We start from the raw sequence: 25,093 nt of genomic DNA, 5'->3' as shown, positions 1-25,093 counted from the left end.
AATCATATTATCTGAATTGATGACAGTCTTATTTCTTCATTTCCAATCTTAGTATCTTCTAATTCTTTGTCTTGTCTTATTTCATGGCCTAAGACCCCACAATACAATGTTGAATTGCAGTGGTGATAGTGGTCATGGTTGTCTTGCTCCCAGTAACTGGGAGAAAGTGTCAAATATTTACCATAATTAGGATGTTAGATGTAGAACTTTGCATATATGTGTTATGAGATTAAGAAATTTCCTTTCTATTCCTAGACTGCTGAAAATTTTTAATGAGTGACACTGCACTTTTTCAAATGATTTTCCTGCATCTACTAATTTGTTTTTTCTCTTACATTTTGTAATAAATTTAAAGTGATTGATTTTTTATATATAAAATAAATTTCATGTTACTAAAACAAGCATTATCTTTTATTTTGACTGTTCTCTCTCTATAATGCTGGATCTGATTGCTGTAATTTTGTTTATCGGTTTTGCATCTAGAATGTTTAACACAAAGTTTGACATGTAATTTCCTCTCTAGTAGCATCCTTATTAGATTTTAGTGTGAAGATTATTCTGGCCTCATAAAAAGAGTTGGGAATTGTTTTTACTTTCTCTATTTTCTGAAAAAGTATGTATGTGATATTAGCTTAATGTTTTAAGATTTTTATGAAGTCGTTTTTGCATAGTGTTCACATTGTCAGAAGGTGTAGTAGGCTAAATTGTGTCCATTCCCAAATTTATATGTTGAAGTCCTTAACCCCCGAGTACCTTGAAACGTGACTGTATTTGAAGATAGGGCCTTTAAAGATGTGATTAAGTTAAAATGAGGCTGTTAGGATGGGTGCTAATTTAATCTGACTAGTATCCTTAGAGGAGGAAATTTGGACACACAAAGAGACACTAGGGATAAGCACGCACAGATGACAGACTGTGTGAGGATGAAGCGAGAAGGTAATTATCTGCAAGCCAAGAAAAGAGGCTTCAGAAGAAACCAAACCTGTCAGCACCTTGATCTTGGACTCCAGCCTCCAGAACTGTGAGGAAATTAATTTGTATTGTTTAAGCCACTCTCTCTGTGGTATTTAGTTATAGCAGTCTTGGTAAACTAATACAGAAGGTAATTGTGATTTTAATTTCTTTAATGAACTTCAGGCTATTTAAACTTTCCATTTCTTTTTGTGTCTGCTTTGGTAAGTTGTGTTTATGAAGGAACTTGTAATTTATCTCCTATTGTCAAATTTATTTCCCCAAACAGTTCATTTTATCCTTATTTGTATAGAAGAATTCACAAGAGAATCTATCTAGGCCTGGAAGTTTATATGAGTAACTTTTCAAATTGTGGATTTAATTTCTCTAATAAGCATAGGACAATTCAGATTTCTTATTACTTTTTGTCTATTGTGATATTTTTCAAAAAAAGTATCAATTTAATCAAATGCTTCACATATATTGACATAAAGATGTTTATAATACCTTCTTGTTTCAAAAATATATTTATAATACATATGAATGCCATATATTTCCTTCCTGATGTGGTGTTTTGTGTTTTATCTTACTCTCTTTTCTTCTTGGTTAGTCCTGTTTAAGGTATATTTTTTTAACAGTCTTTTCAAAGAACCAACCTTTTACTTTGTTGATTTTCTCTGATGTATGTCTCCCTTCCATTTATTGATTTCTGTGCTTATCTTAATAGTTCCTTCTATTTTTTTGCATTTAAGTTCCTGGCTTTTTATAGCATCTTAAGTTAGATCATTGACTTTCAACCCTTCACTTGTTCTAATACATGCAATTAAAGATAAACATTTCCTCTAAAAATAGGTTTAGCTACATCAAATTATGATGTAGCATGTTTTCATTATCATTTAGCTCAAAATATTTAAAAATTTCTATTGTGTTTTCTTCTTCGATCCATTGATTATATAGACATATATTTCCTCCTTTCCAAACATTCAGAGTTTTCTGGTAGTCCTGCTGGAATATACAAAGATTGAGCTTTTGTTATGGTCAGTCTATGTTACTTTTCCTTTACTCTGAAGACATAGTCCTTACTCCTTTTGTGTGGGCTTTACAGCTGGGTTTGTCACTACTAAGGGGTAATGCTTCTGAAGTCTTAAATGACAGCTGATGGTGTTTATTAAATTTCCTCCAACTTTGGGAGGCATGAACTTTAACCTCTATTTCTCCAGAGCTATGCAGCTCCTGAATCTCTACAAATCATGAGCCTTCCAGCTGATTTTTCCTGCAGAGTTTTGGAACATGTTCCTGTGTGTGTGCAATTTAGAAATCAGCCAAGGATGTAAGGATATTTTATACTTGAGGAAACTTGAGGTTCCTTCTCTGTGGTTCCCTTATCACCTGAATTTTGACCCTCTGGTCCTAAGGATTTTGGGAGCCCCAAACTCTGACAAGTGTCTCCTTAGTCCAGTGCAACTGCTTCTTTTCACTTGAAGTCTATTCCAAAATGCTGCAAAATAGAATGTGTCTTCAAGGGCAAGCCCTTGTGCAACTCATGTGTTTCCCTTCCCTCAAGGCTTGTGGCCCTTCAAACCCTTCTTGTATTGATTGTTTATCAGTGCCTTTATAGTTCTTATCCATGATCAATCATTTTTCCTTTAAAAAATAAAGAATATTTTGCCTATGATGAAAGGAAGTAATAGAGACAAATGAGACTCAGTTTTAGGTGAAAATGAATGGACATTGATCACTCAACTGTGCAACAGAATTACTGAAGAAATAATCTAGTGTCTGACAGTGCTGCACAATTGTGTTAACCTTTAAATTTGACTACCAAAAATTGATGACAAAATGTAATAATTAAAATTTCAAATTTATTCCTATATCTTGGAAGGATGTTCTTTCATTTGAAAAAAAATAGCAGTTTGGCTTTGAACATGGCTCACAGAAATACTGATTTTAATACTCATCCATTCAGCAATTGGTCCAAAGTATGTATCATGTTTTGAGTGTACATCTAATTTTAACCTTATTCATAAGGGAGCATAGAATGGTTTAGATTTGGTCATACCTTCCCATCTTACATATTATTACTGTTTTGATTTATAGTACCATCTTATTTTCATATCCCACAATGTAGTCATCATTAAACAATATTGCTTTAGGCATATACTCTTTACTTAGTTTTTCTCATGTGTTATGAATACCCTTGCTAACCACAGCAGTTTGCATCCCATTCCTTCATCAGTTCTAAATTCTTATTCATTAATTTACTTCTTATCTCTTTCATATCTTTGGTTCATACTACATATCTGTGCTTTTAAATGTCAGTGAATATATTTTTCATTTATGGTTTTATTAGTCTTTTTTCTTTTAACTTTTTATTTTAAAATAATTTGATTTTGAAATAATTTCAGACTGACAGAAAAGTTACAAGAATATAGAGAATTTCTGGCCACCTCATCCTCTAAGTGTTAGCATATTTAGCATATTAGTGAATTTCCTTTTCCTTTTTTCTCTCTGTCATATACATGAGAGAAAAGCACATATATATACTTAAAAGAATATACTCTTAATAGTATGTATACATTTTTTAAAGTACGTATATACATGTAAAATACATATTTACATCACTCAAGAGGTAAATATCACATCACGTCTTTGCCCCCAAACTGGCTAGATCACTCACTAAGTGTGGAGAGGCCATTTTTATCTTCATATTACTTATAATCCTTGGCGTTTAACTGGAAGTACAGAGACAAATTTCAACTTGTCTCCCCAGCAGGAGAATCGAACCGCAGTCTCCAGCTTGACAGGTAGAGACGAATGTTACTGCACTAAAGTAGAAATAAACACGGTGCTTTTCTGGAGGAATCCCCGTAAGGTTGCTCACTATTATCTTTATTACTTCACTGTGCAGACTATGCTTCCTGCTATCAACCATACATAAGGCGATTCAGCGTCCAAGCCGAATGTTTCCACGGCTAGCCTTGCGTCCACTCCAGTCCCTCCCTCACTTCCCGGAACAGGCAGCGCAGTGGGGCGGCCGGCGATGGCACTATGTGAGAACCTTACGATAAAAGACAAAAAGGAAAAATTAAAAATGCTCTCTCAGCTGCCTGTGCTCTCTCTAGCTGCCTTTGCAGAGCCATGATCTGAATCCTAGCAAAACAGAATGTTTGTAGTTGCTAAAATCTAAATGGTGTATCCTTTGATGCAGAGGCGAAGAAAATGACTGTCGCAAAACCCAAACCCACGGAAGAAAGTCTGTCTCCGGCATAGAGATAACCCAGTTTTTAACCTTTATTTGCGTTTCGCTTTTCTCCCTGAGGGTTACAGTCAGTCCAAGAAAAACAACCCGTAGTCGGCAGGATTCGAACCTGCGCGGGGAGACCCCAATGGATTTCTAGTCCATCGCCTTAACCACTCGGCCACGACTACACGAATAACTTGCTTTTCTGTTTAAATCCTTACACAGAAATTTCACTGGTTGCTGTAAAGTAAAGGCAAAAGGGGGAAAAAAAAAGATTAAAATGAGCTAAAGTGCAGGAAAACGTACTCTGCAAATTGGAATATAAACCCTCAGGTGAAGGGCAAATTTCACATGAAGGTCAGCCTCTCTCCGGCAGCTGCAGGAATCGAGAGCACTTAGAAAGGGAGTCCTCACTGCTTTGGTGACAGCTTTTCCAGACAACTTGAGGCCTCTGTACTTTTCTCACCTGGAACGAAACTGACATCCCAACGAAGTGGAATTAGACTGTCATCCTAGTTACAGGCCTGAAAAAAACCCTTTGCGTTTTTCTGTGCACATAACAGAAAGCAATTAGTTATGCATTTGAACTAAATGTATTAATCAACAGGTTGTTTGTTTTAGGGTAACAGTGAACAGAGACTGGACACAGCTGCAACATTGCTTTAGTAGACAGAAAAAATTTTAAAAACGTGTCAGAATGGATCTCAGTGAAGGGAGAGCCATGATTGAGTTATAGAAAACAAAAAGTAGTCTAGTTAGTACTTTAGGCAGGAACTGGAAACAACCCAAATATTCGTCTACAGTAGAAGAGACAAATTGTGGGGTTTTTCAATGTAATACCACACCACAAAGAGAATGAACTACAAGTACACGCAACCACATGGATGAAATCTCACAAACTAACATTGAGTGGCCAGACAAAAAAGAATATACACTATAGTGCATTCCAACTTTTGAAAGTTCAGAAACAGGTGAAACTAGTGTATGGTGTACAGTAGAATTCAGGGTAATGATTACCCTTGGGAGGTAGTGATGGGATGTCCCACTACCCTCAGATGGGTTTTCTGGATTCTGGTAATGATTTTGGTTCTCAACTTGGGTACTGGGTACATGAGTGTGCTTGCTTTGTGTAAACATGTTGAGTGGTTCACTTTCATATTTGTGTTTGTGTGTGTGTGTGTGTGTGTGTAACTATTAAGCTTCAGTAAATATTTTTCTTTCAAAAAATTATTCATCAGTATGATGTAATAATTATGCTGCTGCTAAAAGGCATGTTATGCATGAATATTTATTGACAATGTAACAAGATATTCATTAGGTATTTTTTGAGTAAAACAATCTGGTTATTACCAAAATTCTAGTCGTTGTGCAATAAGATACATTATTAAGGCAGGTTGTATCTTAAATTATTAACTTATGCATTTTTTGTGAATTTCCATCTTTTTCTGTTCTCTATTTGGCACCCAGAGTTAAGTAAATGAATTGATTCAAGTAAAGTATTTAGAGTTAGGAACCAAGTAAAAATTTAATAAACTTTGGTTTTTATTCACTAAATTATACCTTATATACAGATAGTATTTCCTATTAGTGCTTGGCACATAGTAGGTCATCAAATTAATATTTTGCCTATACATTCAGAGAGTACCTACATATGGTTGCTTTCTTTCTTATGTGTACACTCAGGTACTAAAACTACACAGAGAAGTCACTGAAGACAGAAATTTTACATATGTATATTTCAATACATGTGTATTTCAATTTGTATTGAAAGCCTCGTTTGTACAAGGTGTAGCTGAAAATTTTGTAAAAAAAAAAGAATTTTTTAAAATGGCTCCTTTTTGGTTAACAGTTCTTTCCTCAATTTATCTCTTTCCTCACATATTTTGTTATAAACAGCATGAGAAACCATGATGCACTTTCCACACTTTGCTTGGAAATCTCCTCAGCTAAATATTCAAGTTCATTGCTTACAAGTTGTTTTTCATGCAATTGTAGAACACAATTCAGCCTAATTCTGCCACTTTATATCAAGAATCACTTTTCTTCCACTTTCTAATTACATGTCCCTCATTTCTTTCTGAGACCTTACCAGAAGCACCTTTAACAATCATATGTTTTTAAAATTAATATACTTTTAAAAAAAGAAACAGTTTTGGGTTTACAGAAAAACTGAGCAGAAAGTATAGAGTTCCCATATACTGTCACTGCACCTCTCCTCAGTTTTCCCTATTACTGTCTTGTGTTAGTGTGATTCAGTTGTTACAACAGAAGAGCAAATATTGATAAATCATTATTGATTAAAGACCATTGTTTATATTAGGGGTTCACTATGTTGTCCATTCTATGGGTTTTGACAAATGTATAATGGCATATATCCATCATTATCATACTGTACAAAAGAATTTCACTGCCCTGAAAATCCCCTGTGCTACATCTGTTCATCCTTCCTTCCCTTCCCCAAACTCCTAGCAACCACTGATCTTTGCCATCTCCATAGTTTTGATTTTTCCAAAATGCTATATAATTGGAATCATACAGTATGTAGCTTTTATCATTAACTTCTTTCACTCAGCAATATGTATTTAATATTCCTTTGTGTTTTTTGGTAGCTTATAGCTCATTTCTTTCCATTGCTGAATAATATTGCACTCTGTGGATGTACCACAGTTTATTTAGCCATTCACCTATTGAGCAACATCTTGGTTCCTTCAAAGTTTTGGCAGTTAGGTTTTTCCATAGGCATAAAATTTCAACTCATTTAGGTAAATACCAAGGAGTGCAATGACTGGATCATATTGTAGGAGTGTTTTACCATTGTAAGAAACTGCCAAACTGTCTTCCAAAGTAGATGCTCTGTTTTGCACTCCCACTAGCAATGAATGAGTGATGTTTTCTTTCTTAAACCTGGGAAATTGTTCATCTCTTTACTATTGAGTCTGGTGTTAGAGATTAAAAGTGAGAGGTTGGTACTAAATTACTAAGTTCAAGTCTTAGTTTCCCCATTTATTGGTTATATGACCTTGGGCAAGTTACTCAGCTTATCTGTGCCTCTGTTTCCTTTGTAGTAAAGAAGAAATAATAACACAGAAATGATTTCATTAGATTGTTTTAAGAATTAAATACGTTAACAGGTACCAAGCACTTAGAACACTGTCTGGCACGTAGATAGTGCCAAATGATAGCTGATTTCATGTGGTCTCTTCTCCCGATGGGCAATCATCCATATGTTGGCTTTCCATCCTCCGTCTTTTACATCTACCTATCACTTTCTTCTATTTCATTCATCTTTTTCTTTTAAATCACACAGCTTTAAAAGAATATTCATTACATACCTGATTCACTTTTCCATAGCATCAATTCAGTTCTCCTCCATTATGATTTTAATTATGTTCCTACATTTAAAATATTCTTGCTATGTGTTTTATCTTTTTTCATCTAGTGTCTTTATTTCAGCCTGTTCTCTCACATTTTTCATTCCTGTTTCATGTAGGCCACGTCTTCTTGCAATCTATTGAGAATACCAAATTATTTCCTGAAATTTTCTAGTTCTCACAGTGTATCTTTTCTGAAATCTGCTTCTAGGTATTATTCCCTTTCCTTTGTAACCTTGTTTTTCATAAACTGTGTTGGGATTTCCAAGTTTAGTGTTTTGTCAGCCAACAGGTTGAGTGACTTGACCTTAGCTCCACTATATAGCTATTGAGACGTACAGAAGCACAGTAAAATCTGGGCCACACATCAAAAAATATAAAAGCCTACTGGCTTCTGTTGGATTCTTTTCTGCCAAGGACACACTGACAGACTGGCGTTGGGCTCCACTCGCAGCTATGTGCTGGCTGAAATAGGCACACACAATGCACTACTGTAGTGCAAAACATGGTAAGACCACCTCACGATTTAAAAATGTGGGTTGCGACCCACCTGAGAGTCATCAAAACAATAAAGGGTCACGACCAGAATTTTTTAAACAAAAGAATAATACACTAAATACAATGCAAGACAGGTAATAAAGGTAAGCCATGCATTGTGAAATGCATGTTTGCGTTTTTAAATTATATACGTGTGTAAATGTGTATTCTTGGAATCAGTCTGGTCACACGAGCTTGAGGGTTCCCCGCTCTAACGCAGACTTTCAGCTGACACACTCAGGAACGAAATGACTGGCGGGTGGAACGTTCCGCCCGGTTCAATGGGACCGTACACGTTGGCTGAGGCCTCTGGGAAATGCAGTTTAGCGCCCTGAAGCATTCTGGGAGTCGTAGTTCTGCGTGTCCGCGGGTGCGGGTTTAACGCTGGCGAGCGGGGGCGGGGTTCTTTCTGCACGACCGGAAGTGGCCGTTGAAGCCGGCTTTAGGCGTGAAAAGAGGTTGGCGCGGGGGAAGTCCAGCTGCTTTGGCTGTCGTCGGTAGGTTTGGTGATTGTCCCAGAGCTTCCGGACCCGGGATCAGAGAGTGTGGATCACTCTAGAGGGAGGGAAGCCCAGGTATCACTATGGCAACCACCAGCCCTCCGGCCGCGTGACGTCACCCCCGCTCTTTGCTGGAAGAGGCCTCTACGGGAGGGAGCTGGGGAGTCCTCGAAGGGGGCGCCCCTCGTTTCTTGCAGTGCGGGGCTGTTCCGCCCTGATCCCTGGGAGGGCTTTGTTCTTTTGTTCTGGCCTAGGAGGAAGGACGAGAGCCGGGCCCCGCCCTGTTTATCCACCTCCCAGCTTTTCCGCTCGGCAACAGGTGTGTCTTCCTGAGCCCTCGGGAGTATGAGCCCTCAAGTGTGCGAAAAGGTAACCGTCTGGGTAGGTGGGCGCCTCTGGCCAAATTCTAGGGTAGGCACCGGGTTTTTTTTTTGTTGTTGGTGGTGGTGGTGGGTTTTTTTTTTGGAATCTGTGGCTGAACCCGTGTACTCGATCTCCATTCTGTTTTTGTTCAGCGGGAGTGCTGCATGACTGTTTAGTGCTCTCTGCTGGCACTTCTGTTTTCCAAGGACCTCTTAGCCACTGTGCAAAACTCTTGAGGTGTGATTGTGTGACGGTTGCCGCTGACCTCATCCTGTGTCTTTTAGGGCAGCCAACTTAAGTGTGTGTAAGGGCTCAGACTCCTGCTGGACATCTGGGCTCCAGACCGAGGACCCAGCTGAAGAGTCGCTGCTTGGGAAGCCCTGGTGTCCAAATTCCAAGAGGAACGGGATGAGCACCTGAGATGGAAGGTAGTGGGGACGACTTGAGGGAGAGTGGGATGATGAAGGCAAAAGAACAGCCATTACCTGAAGATTAAATACTTGACAGCTGGGAAAGGTGGAAGGAGGGAACTATATATATATGTATCTAGAAAAGAAACAATTACATCATAGAGACACTTATGTACATTATAGGGAGATACTTGGAAGAAGAGTTAATACTGCCTGGGTTTGGAGTTGGGAAATGAAAAGGAGCAATGATTCAAAATGTCTGTGATCCTCACATGACTTCTGTTCATTAAAAATTAGAATGATAATCTTGCAGTCAAAAAAATCTTGATAATCATCTCAATGCAAAAATCAGTTCTGAAATATTCCTGGCAGATGGCCACCTGTTAAGGCTATGCCTGAACAAGTGTGGCATTAAACTCCCATTTTGGGTGCAGACTATTCCCTTGTTGGCTTCCTTTTTTTAGTTCCTTATATTAGGCAGAAGTGCTTTTCCCTGCAACTTCTGTGTTGATCTTAGTTCTTAGTCCACAAAAGCAAGAGACTGCCCTCTCTTTAAAGTGCTGCCCTTCAGATATATGAATTCAGCTGTTAGAACTCCTACTCACAAATTCTTTTTCTTTTCTAAGCAAAATACCCTCAGTTCCTTTGATGGGTCTACATGTGATATATCTAGACCTCTTCTCTAAGAGCTCTACTGCCTGACAGCATGTTTCTGAAAATGCATTATCTAAAACTAACCATACTCCTTTAGATGTGCTTTGAAAAATACCTTAAAGTGTGATACGCTATTTTGATTTGAATTATATTTCTGCTGTTTAGTATCAAATTGTATTTGCTTTTTTAAAAAAAGTGATATTATGCTGTTAACCCTAGATCTTTTTGCATAAAATGCAGTAAACTAGATTTATATCATCCTCGTATAATAGAATTGTTTTTTTATCCTTAATGTCAGGCCTTCACATTCATGATCAATTTTTTTTGGCCAATGTTCCAGCTTGTCAGAATAATTAAGACTGTTAATTTGGTTATTCAGTGTTTTAACTGTCCTTTCCAACTTTATGTCACTAGCATATTTAATGAATATTCCTTCTGTTTCTTCCTATATGACATTGAACAGGTCAGAGTCAGGACAGCCCTGTGATATGTCACTATAGACTTCCCTCTATATTGTCATTGTCTTTACCTTCTTGAGGTATGGCTATGCAGTCAGGTTTAGTTTAACCTGTTATCATATAGTCCTTTTGCTTGGATTTGTTTACTATCATTAGAAGTCTTAACATTATTTATATTATTTATTTAGGTTTGAGGTATACCTTATATTTGTCCTCAGTTCTTTTTTTCTAAAGGTATAGAGAATCTCTTTTATTTCTTACAACTGCATGTTTATCTACAATTGTCTCAAAACAAAAAGTTTAATTTAAAAAACCAACTCTCATTTTATTACCAATAAACAGTTGGAAATTGTAATAAAACTAATAACTCCATTTATAATGGCATCCAAAATGTGAAACAGGAATATAAACCAACAAAAATGTGCAAGAGCTGTACACTGAAAGCTACAAAACATTGCTGAGAAAATTTTCTCCAGTTTTATTGAGATATAATTGACCCTGACATTGTATAAGTTTAGGTTGTCCAATGTGATGATTTGATACACCTCTATATTACAAGATGATTACCATAAAGATTACTTAACACATCTGTCACCACATATATTTGCCTTTTTTTGTGTGTGCATGTGGTGAGACTGTTTAAGATTTATTCTCTTAGTAATTTTCAAGTGTGTAATACAGTATATTAACTATAGTTACCATGCTGTACATTATATCTCCAGAATTTATTTATCACTGAAAGTTTGTACCCTTTAACCAACATCTCCCCATTTCCCCCACCCTCCAGCCCCTAGAAACCATTATTCTACTCTTGGTTTCTGTATTCAGCCTATTTAGATTCTGCATATAAGTGAGATCATGCAGTATTTGTCTTCCCCTTTCTTATTTCACTTAGCATAATGCCTTCAGAGTCCATTTACATTGTCCCAAATGACAGGATTTCCTTCTATATTATGGCTGAATAATAATGCATTGTATATGTGTATGTATGTGTATATTCTCACAGTTGGTGGGAATGTAAATTGGTATACTCACTATAGGAAACAATACAGAGATTCCTTAAAAAAATGAAAAATAGCACTACCATGTGATCCAACAATCCCATTTCTGGGTATGTATTCAAAGGAAATGAAATCACTATCTCAGAGAGCATCTGCACCCCCACGTTCATTGCAGCATTATTTATAATAGCCAAGACATGGAAGCAACCTAAGTGTCCATCAGTGGATAAATAGGTAAAGAAAATGTGGCATACATATCTATTTCCATAGTGGCTATACCAATTTACATTCCCACCAGCAGTGGGCAAAGTTCCCTTTTCTCCACATGCTTACCAACACTTCTCTCTTGTCTTTTTGATAATATTCATTCTAATATATGTGAGGTGATATCTCATTGTGGTTTTGATTTGCATTTCCTGGATGATTAATGGTATCAGGGACCTTTTCTTACACATTGGCCATTTGTATGTCTTTGGAAAAATATCTATTCAGGTTCTCTGCCCATTTTTAAGTTGAATTATTTCTTTTTATACCATTGAGTTATATGAATTCCTTACATACTTTGGATATTAGCTCCTTATCAGATACATGATTTGCAAATATTTTCTGCCATTCCATAGCTTGTCTTTTCATTTTGCTGATGCTTTCTTTTACCCTGCAGAAGCTTTTTAGTTTGATGTAGTCCCACTTGTTGATTTTTTCCTTTTACTGCTTGTGCTTTTGGTTTTATATTGTAAAGGTTATTGCCAAGACCAGTGTCAAAGAGATTTTTCCCTCTGTCTTCTAGGGGTTTTACAGTTTTAACTCTTGTTTAAATCCTTAATTCATTTCAAGTTAATTTTTGTGATTGGTGTAAGATAGGGGTTCAGATTTCTTCTTTTGAATGTGATTATACAGTTTTTTCACTGCCATTGTTGAAGAGACTGTCCTTTCCCCATCAAGTATTTTTGGCTCCTTTGTCAAACATTAGTTGATCATATATAGGAGGCTTTATTTCTGGGCTCTCAATTCACTTCCATTGGTTCATGTGTCTGTTTCTATGACAGTACCATATTGTTTTGATTGCTGTAGCTTTATTCTTCTTTGTCAGGATTGCTTTGGCTTTTGGGGCTCTTTTGTGATCCTGTACAAATTTTAGAATTATTTTTTCTATTTCTGTGAAAAATGCCATTGGAATTTTGATAGGGATTGAGTTGTATGAGCCATATGACAGTAAGTATCTAGGGACAAAATTGTGACTCTTAAAATAATGCTTTTCTTCCTAAGCCTACCAATGAAAGTACCAGGGCCCTTGTCAGCAGTTACTTTGTTTCTTTTTTTGGATTTTGAAAAGTAAAGGAAATGGCATAGTTCCTGCTATTTTCATATAGAAAAATAAGTGGATTTTACAGATTGCCAGGAGCAGCTAAGTTAGACAAGAGTCATTGTGGTTTCTTTTTCCTTCTCTAGATCTGTCGTCTCCAGAGTCTGCCCTTCTCCAAGGGGGACATACTTTACTCCCATCAGCTAGTTTTCAGGTAAGTTGGGATTTCCTGAAATGCCATTTTAGTCCTTAGAGTGAGATTGTGTATTCTTTTGCTGTGGGGTATGTTTATCTAAAATCCAATTTTGGCAGTTCATTGTGGGGCTTTTAAGATTTCCTAGGTAAACTCAGACCAGCATTTAGTCTAAGACTGTTTATTCCCCACTCCTGAGGCAGGATCTTTTAGAGTATTCTACCCAATGCCTAAAGAATGATAAAGTTTTCCTGTTTGACTATGGGAAGAGACTCTTATTTCCAGCTATTTTTGAGCACCAGTACTGTTCCCTTAAATCCTTTTGGATGATTCTTACCCTGCCTCTGATAGTCTCATCACACCCACAATTGCTTGGTACCTTGCTGTATACTCAGTGGGAACTTCGGCAGTTCTTGCTTCTTTCCTGTGTAGCTCTTCTCTACAGTACTCTGTCCTGAGACCCCTGTCACCTTGACTTCCCCAAACTCTCAGCATTATCCTTTGGTTCAGGGAGTCTGCTGAGTGGCTCTTGGGTGCCCCATCCCTGCACCCCAGGCTGGAAACTCTCAAGGCAGTAAGCTGGAGGAGTTGTAGGGCTCACCTCATTTGTATCCTGGTTTTGGGGAAGCCCTGTGCTTTTGTTATCTGAGATTCAGTGCCTTGGAAACTTGTTTCATAAATTTTGTCTGGAATTTTTTTGTTATTTAATTTAGGAGGGTAAAGCCAATCGTTGTTAATCCCATCTTGGCCACAGCTTGATCCTTTTTTTTTTTTTTTTTTAGTGTTTTTTTTTTTTTTTTTTTTGGTGGGGGTGGGTAATTAGATTTATTTATTAATTTTTATTTTAGAGGAGATACTGGGGATTGAACCCAGGACTCACGTGCTCTACCATTTTGAGCTATACCCTCCCCCTGAGGTTTGTTTTTGAACTGTAAGCTTTGCTAGGGCTGATCTAGTAGTCTTACTCTGAGACTGTATTTTGGGGGGCCTATGACCACCCTTTAGTTCAGTGATTTGCTAGTTTGACTCACCCAACCCTGTAGCGTAACTCAGGGATACAGATTATTACAACACAGGGTACAAAACAGGATCAGAAGAGAAAGATATTTATAAGCAGAATCCAAAGAAATCAGGTGCAGGCTTCTAAGTCCTCCCTCTGTGATGGTCATACAGACACACTTTCTTCCTAGCTGTTGTGCACAGAGACGTGAAAAATGTCTCTACCTGGGGAATTCTGCTTGAGTTGGAGTCCAGCGTTCTTAAAAGGGAGCTGATCACATTGGTGTGATTTGCTCTTGACCAGACAGTCTGAGGTGGTGCAGACCTCAAATCAGGCACCATATGTGCATCTTAAATCTTGCTGTATACTTTAAACAGCGCTGACAGTCTGGTACATCCTGCCCCAGTGCTCCAGGCACACAATAACATCGTCCATCAGTGACTCTATAAACATTAAATGTTTTCAGAGCTTGCTTAAGGTTCAGAAACATGAATCCAAGTGTCCCTGGAGATTAACAAGGATTGAGCAAACCAGATTTGCTGCTTTAACTCTTTCCTCACAGGCTAAACTTGCTCTGCTCCTGAAGTGTGCTGGAACTGTCTGGGGAAGCTGATTGTGCATATCTCTTCTTAACTCTGGGTTCAGTCACACCATATTGGTAACTGATGTTGCCCATGGAGATAGTATTTACAGCAGACTTTTGGAGCTCCTTCTCTATCTCCCTTTTCTCCAGGATCTACCCTGTAGATTCCCTGCCTCCATAGTCCCGAGCTGCCACCTCTGTCTCCTTAGTTCAGTAAGACCACTGTGCTTTGCTCAGGTTCTGCCTCCCTACTCCGCAGTCTGGAGATGCCTCCAGGCAGGAAACTGAAGGGACTGGGACTCCTGTAATTGTCTCCCTTCTCTCGGGGAATCACAGTTCTGTCCTATCTGCTGTTCGAAGCATGAAAACACTTGTTTCAGATATATTTTTTGAGTTTTATGGTTATTTACACTGGGAGAGCTAATTCAGTTGCTCTGTTGTGGTTAGCAGAAGTCCCAATTTATTTATAAAAACAAAATTAACTCGCTCAGCTTCAAATACATAGTAAATAAAGAAAAAGTAGGAAGTTCGCCTGCATTGCCTCTGATAATATTTGGTAGTGTATTCTTTTAGCTTTTTCTCTGGGCATTTGCATATTAACTTTCCTATTTGTAAAAATAAAGATGGGATAATACTATGTATACTATTTTTACTATGATACATATTTCCTAATGAGTACACATAGAGATACTTTATTTTTAAAATGTCTATATAAACTGCTTTGGTATGGATGTAAATTCTTTAACCACTACCCTATTAATGAACATTATAGTTTGCTTTTTTTCCCCTCACCAACAATGTTGCAAGGGCATTTTTGCTTATGTCTTTGCACCTGGAGGTGTTACTGAAGGATCAATTCCTACAAGCTATAAAACTGGATTGAATGCCATATGCATCGGAAGTTTTGGTAGATCCCAACAGAGTGCCCCCAGATAGACTGCGTTAGGGTTCTGATCCTCCCCTAATACATACGAGCACTTTCAGCAGCGTTCACCAATCCTATGTCTCATTGTTTCAGGATTTTTTTGAGCAGTGGAGCATCTTCTCATGGTTTATTATCAGTGCCTTCGGTGAATTGCCTGTTTGGGTTGTTGGCCATTTTTTGTTACTGTTACGTGTTGTCTATCTTTCATCTTTTAAGCTAATTATTTGTTGGAACTCAGAATACTGCCTTTTGTTTATGGTTTCTTACAGAAGTTTTACACTTTTATGTGGTTATCTCACCAGTCTTCATCATATCATTTTTGCCTTCCATATATCAAGTTCATGAAACAATTTTTTGTCTTTTACTCTACTATTTTAGTTTTGGTTTTTCTTTAAAATTTAATCTCTAATCCAGTAGGTATTTTTGTGTATGTCATGAAGTAAGGAACTCACCTTAATTTTTTTCTCAAATGGATAGTCATTTGTTATGACACCATTTAGTGACTAATCCAGCTTTTTAAAACTAATTTTAAAGTTGCTTAATGCCATTCAGTTCTGATAAACATGGCTATATTTTAGGGTTCTCTGTGTTGTTTCATTGAGTTTTAGTTCATACTAGGCCACTCTGTTTTAATTTATCTTTATCTTTCGGTACATTTTGGTGTGTTGCTTAGTGTATTTTGAAACGTGATTGGGCAAGTCTCCTCCTCAAATTCTTTAAAAAACATTTTTGGCTTTTCTTGCACTTACAGGTAATAAAACATGTTACTGATGTTAGTAGATATTTTATCTTGGAACACAGATGATGATGATGGTTATGAAGATCAGCAATGGCCAACATTGAGCACTTGTTATATGCTAGAGCCTAAATTAAGCATTTAACATTGAACATTTTCTTATTTAATTCTGAATAATCCTATGAGTCAGGTTCTGTTTTTATAATCATTTTACAAAGGAGGAAATACAAAATCACTTTTCAGATAGCCCATAGCTTGCCTTACTTCTGTCAGTGTTGCTCACTTGACCAATTTCCTAGGTAAATGCTTTATGGCTAAGTAGAAATATGTTTGGTATTTTAGGAATCAGTGACCTTCAAGGATGTGATAGTGGACTTTACCCGGGAAGAATGGAAACAGCTGGATCCCGTACAGAGAGATTTATTCAGGGATGTGACATTGGAAAATTATACACATCTGGTCTCTATAGGTAAGGATGACGTCTCTGAGTTAATATCTGCGGGTGTGGAGGGAGGAGGGTTCCCTTGTACTTAAGTGAGTGCCTTTAAGTTCAGGAACCAACGATTCTTAAATTTTGAAAGGTTTTTGGAAAGGTTTCTACTCTCTAGCAAGTAGAAGGACAAATTGATCATTTTTCTGAACCCAGATCAGTTCCCAAGCTATACCACATCTGGCAATGTGTGACATTGAAGCTTTATGTGCTATTTATTCCTGTCGAAGTCCACATATCCTTTCTTCTGAAGACAAAGTCGTGAGACTGAACTCCAATATGGCACTTTTCTCGTACTGCAGATGAGTAACTTTTTTTTTCCACCTTCATGAGCAGGGCTGCAAGTTTCCAAACCTGATGTGATTTCCCAGTTAGAGCAAGGGACAGAGCCATGGATAGTGGAGCCCAGCATTCCAGTAGGTACCTTTGGAGGTAAGTAATAGATACTGGGCAGATGAGTATTAACTCTAACCAGTAGCCTGATAAGAGGATTTTATGTCTGAAATGTAGATGTATCTGCTTTTCTTTACAGTGTCTCCTGTGGAGAAATGGGAAGGCATCTGGACTCTCTTACACTTTGTCAAAACACTAAATGTCTCAACACGTGTTCTATTTTTATACTCCTTTCAAAGGAGGTATCCTTCCTGCTTTTTTCTAAAGGCAACTTCTTGACGTGGAATCTGGATTCCATCCTTTCCTAATAACCTCCTCTGAGACCCTGGTCTCATAATTATTACCCCACTTTTCAGCCCTGACAGTTTTCTTCTTGAATTTACAGGCTTCATTCCCAAGACCTTCAAACAGATATAGGGAACCTAAATTCCCAAACACTTTTGTTCAGCACTGCTAATCTTTCTGGCCACCATCCAGCCTGCCTTCTTACTTTCCCAACCAAACCCTGCAAAAGTGAGTTCCATACCTGTAGCCTTCGTTTTTTCATCACCTATTCCCATCTTAATCTCAGTGTGTAGCTTCTGATCCTATCACTTTATTAGACTATCCTTGAAATTATGAATAACTTTCTTGTAAACCATCAATTCCCAAACTGCACAAAGAGACTTCTTCAAAGATCTGACCTTGAAAAAGTGTGCAAACTGAGTCACTCTAGGTAAGGAATATATATATCTCCAATTTTAATGTAGGAGTAGGGATCCTTTTTTATGGGGAGGAAAAAAAGTATGCCATGTTCAAATTTGGGAAGTGCCAGATTAGCTAAAATTTTAGCAGATTTCTTACTGAAGGACCGCTCAGAGTTTTTATCTAATATGTAGTTGGGCATTACAGATTTCCAACAGGGCTGTGTAGAGTCTAACATTTCTCTTTCCCATCCTCCTAACTGTGATTCCTTTTTTTTGGACTGCATGTTTAAAATCTTTCTCTTAGATGATGGTTTCATAGAACACAATTTTAAGAACTAATTTTTTTAAAGTGAGAGCTTTAATAACTTGTTTGTTACAATTGTTAACTTTGTTAACAAGTTGTCAAGTTTTATTTCAAATTAAAAAGGTTTTAAAAATTTCAACTTGAACAGAGAAAACAATATTTTTAAAATTTTTTTTCTTTTAGAAAGTTTTTTTTTTTTTTAATGGAGGTACTGGGGATTAAACCCAGGACCTCATACATGCTAAGCATGCACTCTACCATTGAGCTACACCCACCCCCCAAAAAATAATTTTTAAATATTTAAATGTGTATTGAAAAATCCCAGACTTTCCCCAAAATACTTTAGTTATTGCTGAAAAGAGACTTACTTAGATAAAAATAATAATAAAAAAACCCCATGTTGCATAGATAACATAGATAGTTCCAGTGATCTGGTCAGTACACAGAAGATAATCACTTGAAGTATTAAGCTCCATCGTTTATTTTTTTATTGCTGGAATGTGACCCGATGATGGTAGTCTTGGTAAGCTAGCCCTTGGTCCTGCCCTTTTCAGCTCTTGGGAGGAGACTTATTCATAGCTGGTGACTTGGCTGCTTTTATTTCTGTAAGAATGATTTATAGTTTTTAGGCATCTGTACAGGTCATTGAAGTTGTGATAGTACCTACATTGAGGTGGCCGCTGACCCTGGACCTTGTCTGCATCATTTTCCTCTCCTCTTTATTGCCGTCTTCTGTAGGCTGTCTTGGTGACTTGGCCCCTGCAGAAGTGATTGTATTCTGATATATATTCTGTCTTTCTGGCCTACCTTATTCTTTTGCAGTCTGAATGTCAGCATCCTCTATTATCTCTCTATGCACAGTCAGTGCTCATAGACTTCACATATAGTAAAGTGAGAATTGCTTCCTGCAGTCGGAATGGTGCTGTTCAGCCTGGTCTTCAGGAATTTTCTCCAGTCCTTAATTCATTGCCCTACTCCTGATATTCTGGTAACTGTTGGTTAATGCATGGTCAGTATGACAGTGTGGATAATATTGGTCACAGTCTGTTGCATGTTTATTGCTTTCAACTGGAACTCCAACCTGGGCTAGAGATCAGCCACCTCCACGCTCTTTTCACGTTTAACAGCATCCAACTCTGTGGTCTCCATATCCTTCAGTGGGGAGTACTTCCAGGAGGTAGTCTTTATGGCTCTCTGCTGTACAAATATATCCTTCTTAGTGTCATCTTGTTGATGAAAACATATCCGTTTCTTATATTGATTGGCTTTTCCCCAAAACTTGTGTTGCATTGATCTCTTTCTAAATTTACTGTCACCTCAAGTGGAGTTCCCTTACTGATCTTGTCCCTGCTGGAGAAGTACTGCTCTTACGAGGCTGCCTGCACTTACGCATGCTGCACCATTACCCATGGTACCAGGGATGAATGGGGTGTTAGGCAGCTTGGGTCTCTGCCTTGCTCCTTGTGCTGACTGTGATAATGATGGTGATAGTCACCGGGCTGGCAGTGCAGCAGAGTCACGGTTCTCTGGGAGTCTGCTCTACCCTCCTGTTACCAGTGGAACCAAAGAAATGCTGTTTTAAACACAGCCTTTTTATCTTTACTGAATCTGCCAGCTTTGACTACTCTGTCATCTTTCTTATCTTGGGACAAGACAGGCTATCTCAGAATAGACAGTAGAGTAGTAGAACTCTACTTCCTGATTGTGTACTTTTCAGGGTTTTTGTATTTCATGTTCTTTTGTTTGCTTGCTGAAAAACTGCTTTCTTTCATTAGTATATTTCATCCATCCCATTACCCTAAACAACCGCAAGGATCTTCCCCCTTCTCTGCTCTTTTTTCACGTACATTCTTATGGCTTTAGCTATACTTTTCCTTCCTCTTTTAAACTGATACTTTCTATCCTGTATTTGAGCATTTTAGTTATTTTGCTACGTTTGGCATCTTTCACCCCCGCAAACACGATTATAGTATAGTCTTTCATTTCTCTTCCTAATTCTCAAAATGCCTAGTATTGAACTGTTGTCTTCCTCTACCTAAATTATTTTCTCTGCTATTTACAACTTGCTCATTTCTAGCAGTGATAAAACTTCAATACTCCAAGCTAAAAACCATGGAGCCTTAGTCATGTTTTGTTTTGTTGTTCATTGGCAAGGAATCTCAGCTCAGACCTTTAGATTCCATCTATCTCTGTCTCCTCCTAGCTGTCTCTGTGGCCACTTTCTAAATTTACTATTACCTTAAATGGATTCTGTTACTGGGTCTTAGAGATTATCTGTGGAATTGAATTAGACATTCTTTTGCTGTTCTCATATTTTATTTCTCATTCTTCTTGGCTCTCCACATTTCTCCCCAAATTAATAGGGCTATATTTGCAAATCCTCAGAATTTCTCAAGGGATTTATTTTTAGTTTCATTGGGCTATTCTCACAACCGTTTTTTTGTTATTTTTGGTTTTTTCCCCCCTCTAATCAGAGGGGGAAAATGGCAGTATTACATTTTCTTTCTCTTTCAGACTGGGAGACGAGACCAGAAAATAGTGTATCAGTCCCAGAGCTGGATGTTTCTGAAGAAGAGCCATCTCCAGGGGCAAGAGTGGAGAAGCACAAAAGGGATATTCCTTGGAGTTGCAGCTTCTTAGAAACTTGGGAATCGGAGGGCAGTCCAGGGAGGCAGGCGAACGAACAGACACTGCCAAGGGAGAGAAAAATAACTGAAAAAACAGTACCTACTTTGGAGAGAGACCATGTAAATAACGACTTTGAAAAAAGGATCAATCTAAGTTCAGACCTTCTAACACAAAAAGAAATATCTCCAGAAGAGACCTCTACTAAAACAAGCGTCAAACGGAATTTAAACCCAGTTAAAAAAGAGAAATCTTGTAAGTGCAATGAATGTGGGAAAGCTTTTAGTTATTGCTCAGCTCTTATTCGTCATCAGAGAACACATACTGGAGAAAAACCCTATAAATGTAATGAATGTGAAAAAGCCTTCAGCCGGAGCGAAAACCTTATAAACCATCAAAGAATTCATACTGGAGATAAACCATATAAATGTGATCAGTGTGGCAAAGGCTTCATTGAGGGTCCGTCTCTTACTCAACATCAAAGAATTCACACTGGAGAAAAGCCCTATAAGTGTGATGAATGTGGAAAAGCCTTTAGTCAGAGGACCCATCTTGTTCAGCATCAGAGAATTCATACCGGTGAGAAACCATACACTTGTAATGAGTGTGGAAAAGCCTTTAGCCAGAGAGGCCACTTTATGGAACATCAGAAAATTCATACAGGAGAAAAACCTTTTAAATGCGATGAATGTGATAAAACCTTTACCAGGAGCACACACCTTACTCAACATCAAAAAATTCATACTGGAGAGAAAACCTATAAATGTAACGAATGTGGGAAGGCTTTCAACGGGCCCTCAACATTTATTCGGCATCATATGATTCATACTGGTGAAAAACCGTATGAATGCAATGAATGTGGGAAGGCCTTCAGTCAGCACTCAAACCTCACTCAACATCAGAAAACACATACTGGGGAGAAGCCTTATGATTGTGCTGAATGTGGGAAATCCTTCAGTTACTGGTCATCCCTTGCTCAACATCTGAAAATTCATACTGGAGAAAAACCTTACAAATGCAATGAGTGTGGAAAGGCCTTCAGTTACTGCTCATCCCTTACTCAGCACCGGAGAATTCACACCAGAGAAAAGCCCTTTGAATGCAACGAATGCGGAAAGGCTTTCAGTTATCTCTCAAACCTTAATCAACATCAGAAGACCCACACCCAAGAGAAAGCTTATGAATGTAAGGAGTGTGGGAAAGCCTTTATTCGGAGCTCATCTCTCGCTAAACACGAAAGAATTCACACTGGTGAGAAACCCTATCAATGTCACGAATGTGGAAAAACCTTCAGTTACGGCTCGTCTCTTATTCAGCACAGGAAGATCCATACTGGAGAAAGACCTTACAAGTGTAATGAATGTGGGCGAGCCTTCAACCAGAACATTCACCTTACGCAACACAAGAGGATTCACACAGGCGCAAAGCCCTATGAGTGTGCTGAGTGTGGCAAAGCCTTTCGACATTGCTCATCTCTTGCTCAGCATCAAAAAACTCACACGGAAGAAAAACCCTACCAGTGTAATAAATGTGACAAGGCTTTTAGCCAGAGCTCCCACCTGGCTCAGCATCAACGAATTCACACCGGAGAGAAGCCCTATAAGTGCAACGAATGTGACAAAGCCTTTAGCCGAAGCACCCATCTGACTGAACATCAGAATACTCATACTGGAGAGAAACCTTACAACTGTAACGAATGCAGGAAGACTTTCAGTCAGAGCACTTACCTCATTCAGCATCAGAGAATCCATTCAGGAGAGAAGCCTTTTGGATGTAATGATTGTGGAAAAGCCTTCAGATACCGTTCGGCTCTCAACAAACATCAGAGACTGCACCCTGGCATATGACTATTCTAGGAACATCATAAATGTAGGGGGTGCATTTACTCTAGTCTGTCCTTTTGTTAAAGTACAGAAGAATTGGGGTGGATCGAGAAACTGCCTAAAATATTTTTACTTTTCACTGTCATACTGTGGAGTGGAAAGTACTTTGGGCTGAAGTAATCCAGTTAGGTTGTTAAGCAACTTTGTAAACATTGGCAAATTCAACCATTTTAAGCTTCAGTTTGCTCTGCAAAATGAGAGATTTTGAGTAGGTGATTTCAAAGATCGTTTGGCGTTTTGTATTCAGTTTTGTATACTCACAATATATTCTTGAGTAGGATTATTACACGTCAGCATTTTGCTACATTGCATCTAGAGTGTTTGTATTTATGCATGTTTTGTCAGTAGAGGAAGCATTTGTGTTTCAGTAACTAGACTGGAGATCTATTATTCTCCTGTTCTAACACATTTTAGTTGTTTAAGTAATTGGTTCCTAATAAAAAGAATTGTAAAATACCCTCAAATTAATAGTTCAGTAGCATAAAACGGCTTAACTCAGTACAAGTATTAAACCTTCCTATTATTGTCTCTTCTAGTATGTTTTAACGTTTTGAAAGTTTATCACAACTACAGAGATCCTCTGCTACAGCTTAAACCCATGTGATTTAACCCAAGTTGCATAGTGGAATCACGTCAGGAACTTTAAAAATTCTGTTGCCACGACCCTACCCCCAGAGACTAATTTAATTGGTCTAGGGAGTGGGATCCAGGCTTCAGTATCTTTTTTGAACTCCTAATGTGTACCCTGGAAAGAACAACTGGATTAGCTTTCAGGGTTCACTCCCTTAGTAGCTTCTTGTGGCTCCTCCTAGAAGCTCACAGATGAGCTACTCAGTACACATAATGTAATTTTGACTGCCACCTTATTTTGTAAATTGGGTTCTTACAAGCTTTGGTAGGTAAGGTCCATTTGTTTCTCCACCAAAGTGCTGAAATTAAATGGCTGAATAAAATAATAAACCTTTTTCTGGCTTTTCCTTGGCCACCTGATATCACAAGCAGATGACAGTATGAGTGACACCCCCGAAGATGGGCAGCCCACAGCCTGCATGGCCATTTGTGGCAGCCCTGGTCAAGATAACATGTGAGCCAGAAATGAATATGGCTCTAGCCTTAAAGAAATGGGCCTCTTACATTTTCTCCAAAAGCAGTGGACAATTTCCTAGCCTGCCCTTGAGAATGGAGAGCTCTGAGAATGGGATAGCACAGGAATTGGTCATTATTTATATAAAAGGAATTCTAGACTCTTCCCACAAGTGAGGTTTGGGAGAGTGGGTGCTGCAGCTTTTCACAAGTGAAAAAAATCACTTTTGCTTATGTGAATGCCAGTGACTTTCATCAGAATTCTGCCACCTCCTTAAGTGAAGATGCTAGACAGTAAAGAACACATAGAATTCAGGAAACTAGCCATGTAAATCTCAGGGCTTTTTGCTGTTGTAGTTTGAAACATCTATAAAGAAGTGTCATCCTGATATTTCTTAAATTTCTCATGGTTTCCACTATGTAGGAATAGCAGTTATCCCATTGCAGAAAGGTGGACACTGGCAGAGAGGAATGGATCTCAGATTATAGGATAAGCTTTGATGGGAATCTGAGCTCTTCTACAATGCAGGGAAATGTAAATTTCTATATCCAGGTGAAAGCTCCTATTTCAAAGGAGATCCCCAAGTAGAAAACACTAGTCTGTCTGTAATGGACAGGAAGACTCTTGTCCTTTGCCACTCCAATTCCTATGTGAAAGGACAGAATTTATTTGGGAATTTGTGATTAACCCTGAAAGGTCCTACTTTGTTCCATTAATTTGATCTCCATAGATACTATCAGATCAAACCTAGAGCACCAAGAATATGTGATCACTAACTTAATTCCCCTTTTACTCGAAAAACATCTGATCTTTCATGCCTTGCCTCTGCTTGCTTGTCTTCCTTCATATTCCCAGACTTTGGGTATGTGCTAACCACTCCCAGGTAACACAGGCCTGGAGCAGGGATAGGCAGTGAATTGAAGCTCCAGGACTTAACATGATCTTGGTTTCTGTATCTCCTTTATGAGTATCTCAAAAACGTCTCTGCTAGCCATCCCACAGTTTTCCAAAGTGGGTGGATTTGCAGTTGCTGCTCTTTCTTAGACTTGTCAATCTGATTATACACTGTGGTTAACTAAGGTTTGTCCTTTATCACCTCACATGTCCCTTAGCCATGTACTTACCTTCTTTCCTTACCTCTATTTGAAGAACAGAGAGGAACTTAAGTAACTATTTAGGGTTTTTTGTCCCTTAATTTTGTGATTAATATGCCATAAACACCTAATATAACACTAGTATTACTTCTTTAACGTTTCTCGTACTGAGAAAGTGAGTTCAATCCCTAGTGCTTCCACTAACAAAAACAAACAGAAGACGTATAGGGGAGAATTGGAAGTTAGAGGTTATAGCTTTTTCCCTGAAGATAGAATTAGTCTAGAAAAATAGCAGAGGGATTCAGTTT

General features: G+C 38.1%; 1 protein-coding gene and 1 non-coding gene across 5 annotated transcripts; one reads left to right on the top strand and one right to left on the bottom strand.

The window, feature by feature from the left end:
• Window positions 1-4,298: 4,298 nt before the first annotated feature.
• TRNAS-AGA (transfer RNA serine (anticodon AGA)) lies at window positions 4,299-4,380 on the bottom strand. The gene has a single exon. It is a non-coding gene; the product is annotated as a tRNA-Ser (tRNA).
• A 4,129-nt stretch (window positions 4,381-8,509) lies between these two features.
• On the top strand, window positions 8,510-22,975 carry ZNF184 (zinc finger protein 184). Of its 4 annotated transcripts, none has more exons than XM_011000051.3 (7): window positions 8,510-8,597; window positions 8,855-8,919; window positions 9,248-9,391; window positions 12,936-13,003; window positions 16,569-16,695; window positions 17,053-17,148; window positions 20,614-22,975. In XM_011000051.3, exons 3-7 carry the CDS (start codon window positions 9,385-9,387, stop codon window positions 22,569-22,571), a joined length of 2,256 nt encoding a protein of 751 aa, XP_010998353.1. In that variant the 5' UTR covers window positions 8,510-8,597; window positions 8,855-8,919; window positions 9,248-9,384; the 3' UTR covers window positions 22,572-22,975. The 4 variants fall into 4 exon arrangements, with proteins under 4 accessions (XP_010998353.1, XP_010998350.1, XP_010998352.1 ...); XM_011000048.3 differs by having other exon boundaries at window positions 8,855-8,969; XM_011000050.3 differs by having other exon boundaries at window positions 8,855-8,981.
• Window positions 22,976-25,093: the final 2,118 nt, after the last annotated feature.

Source organism: Camelus dromedarius, chromosome 19 (genome assembly GCF_036321535.1).
Source record: "Camelus dromedarius isolate mCamDro1 chromosome 19, mCamDro1.pat, whole genome shotgun sequence".
Lineage (NCBI taxonomy): Eukaryota > Metazoa > Chordata > Mammalia > Artiodactyla > Camelidae > Camelus > Camelus dromedarius.
Note: the sequence above shows the minus strand (reverse complement) of the source record. Positions and strands in the feature narration are given on the sequence as shown.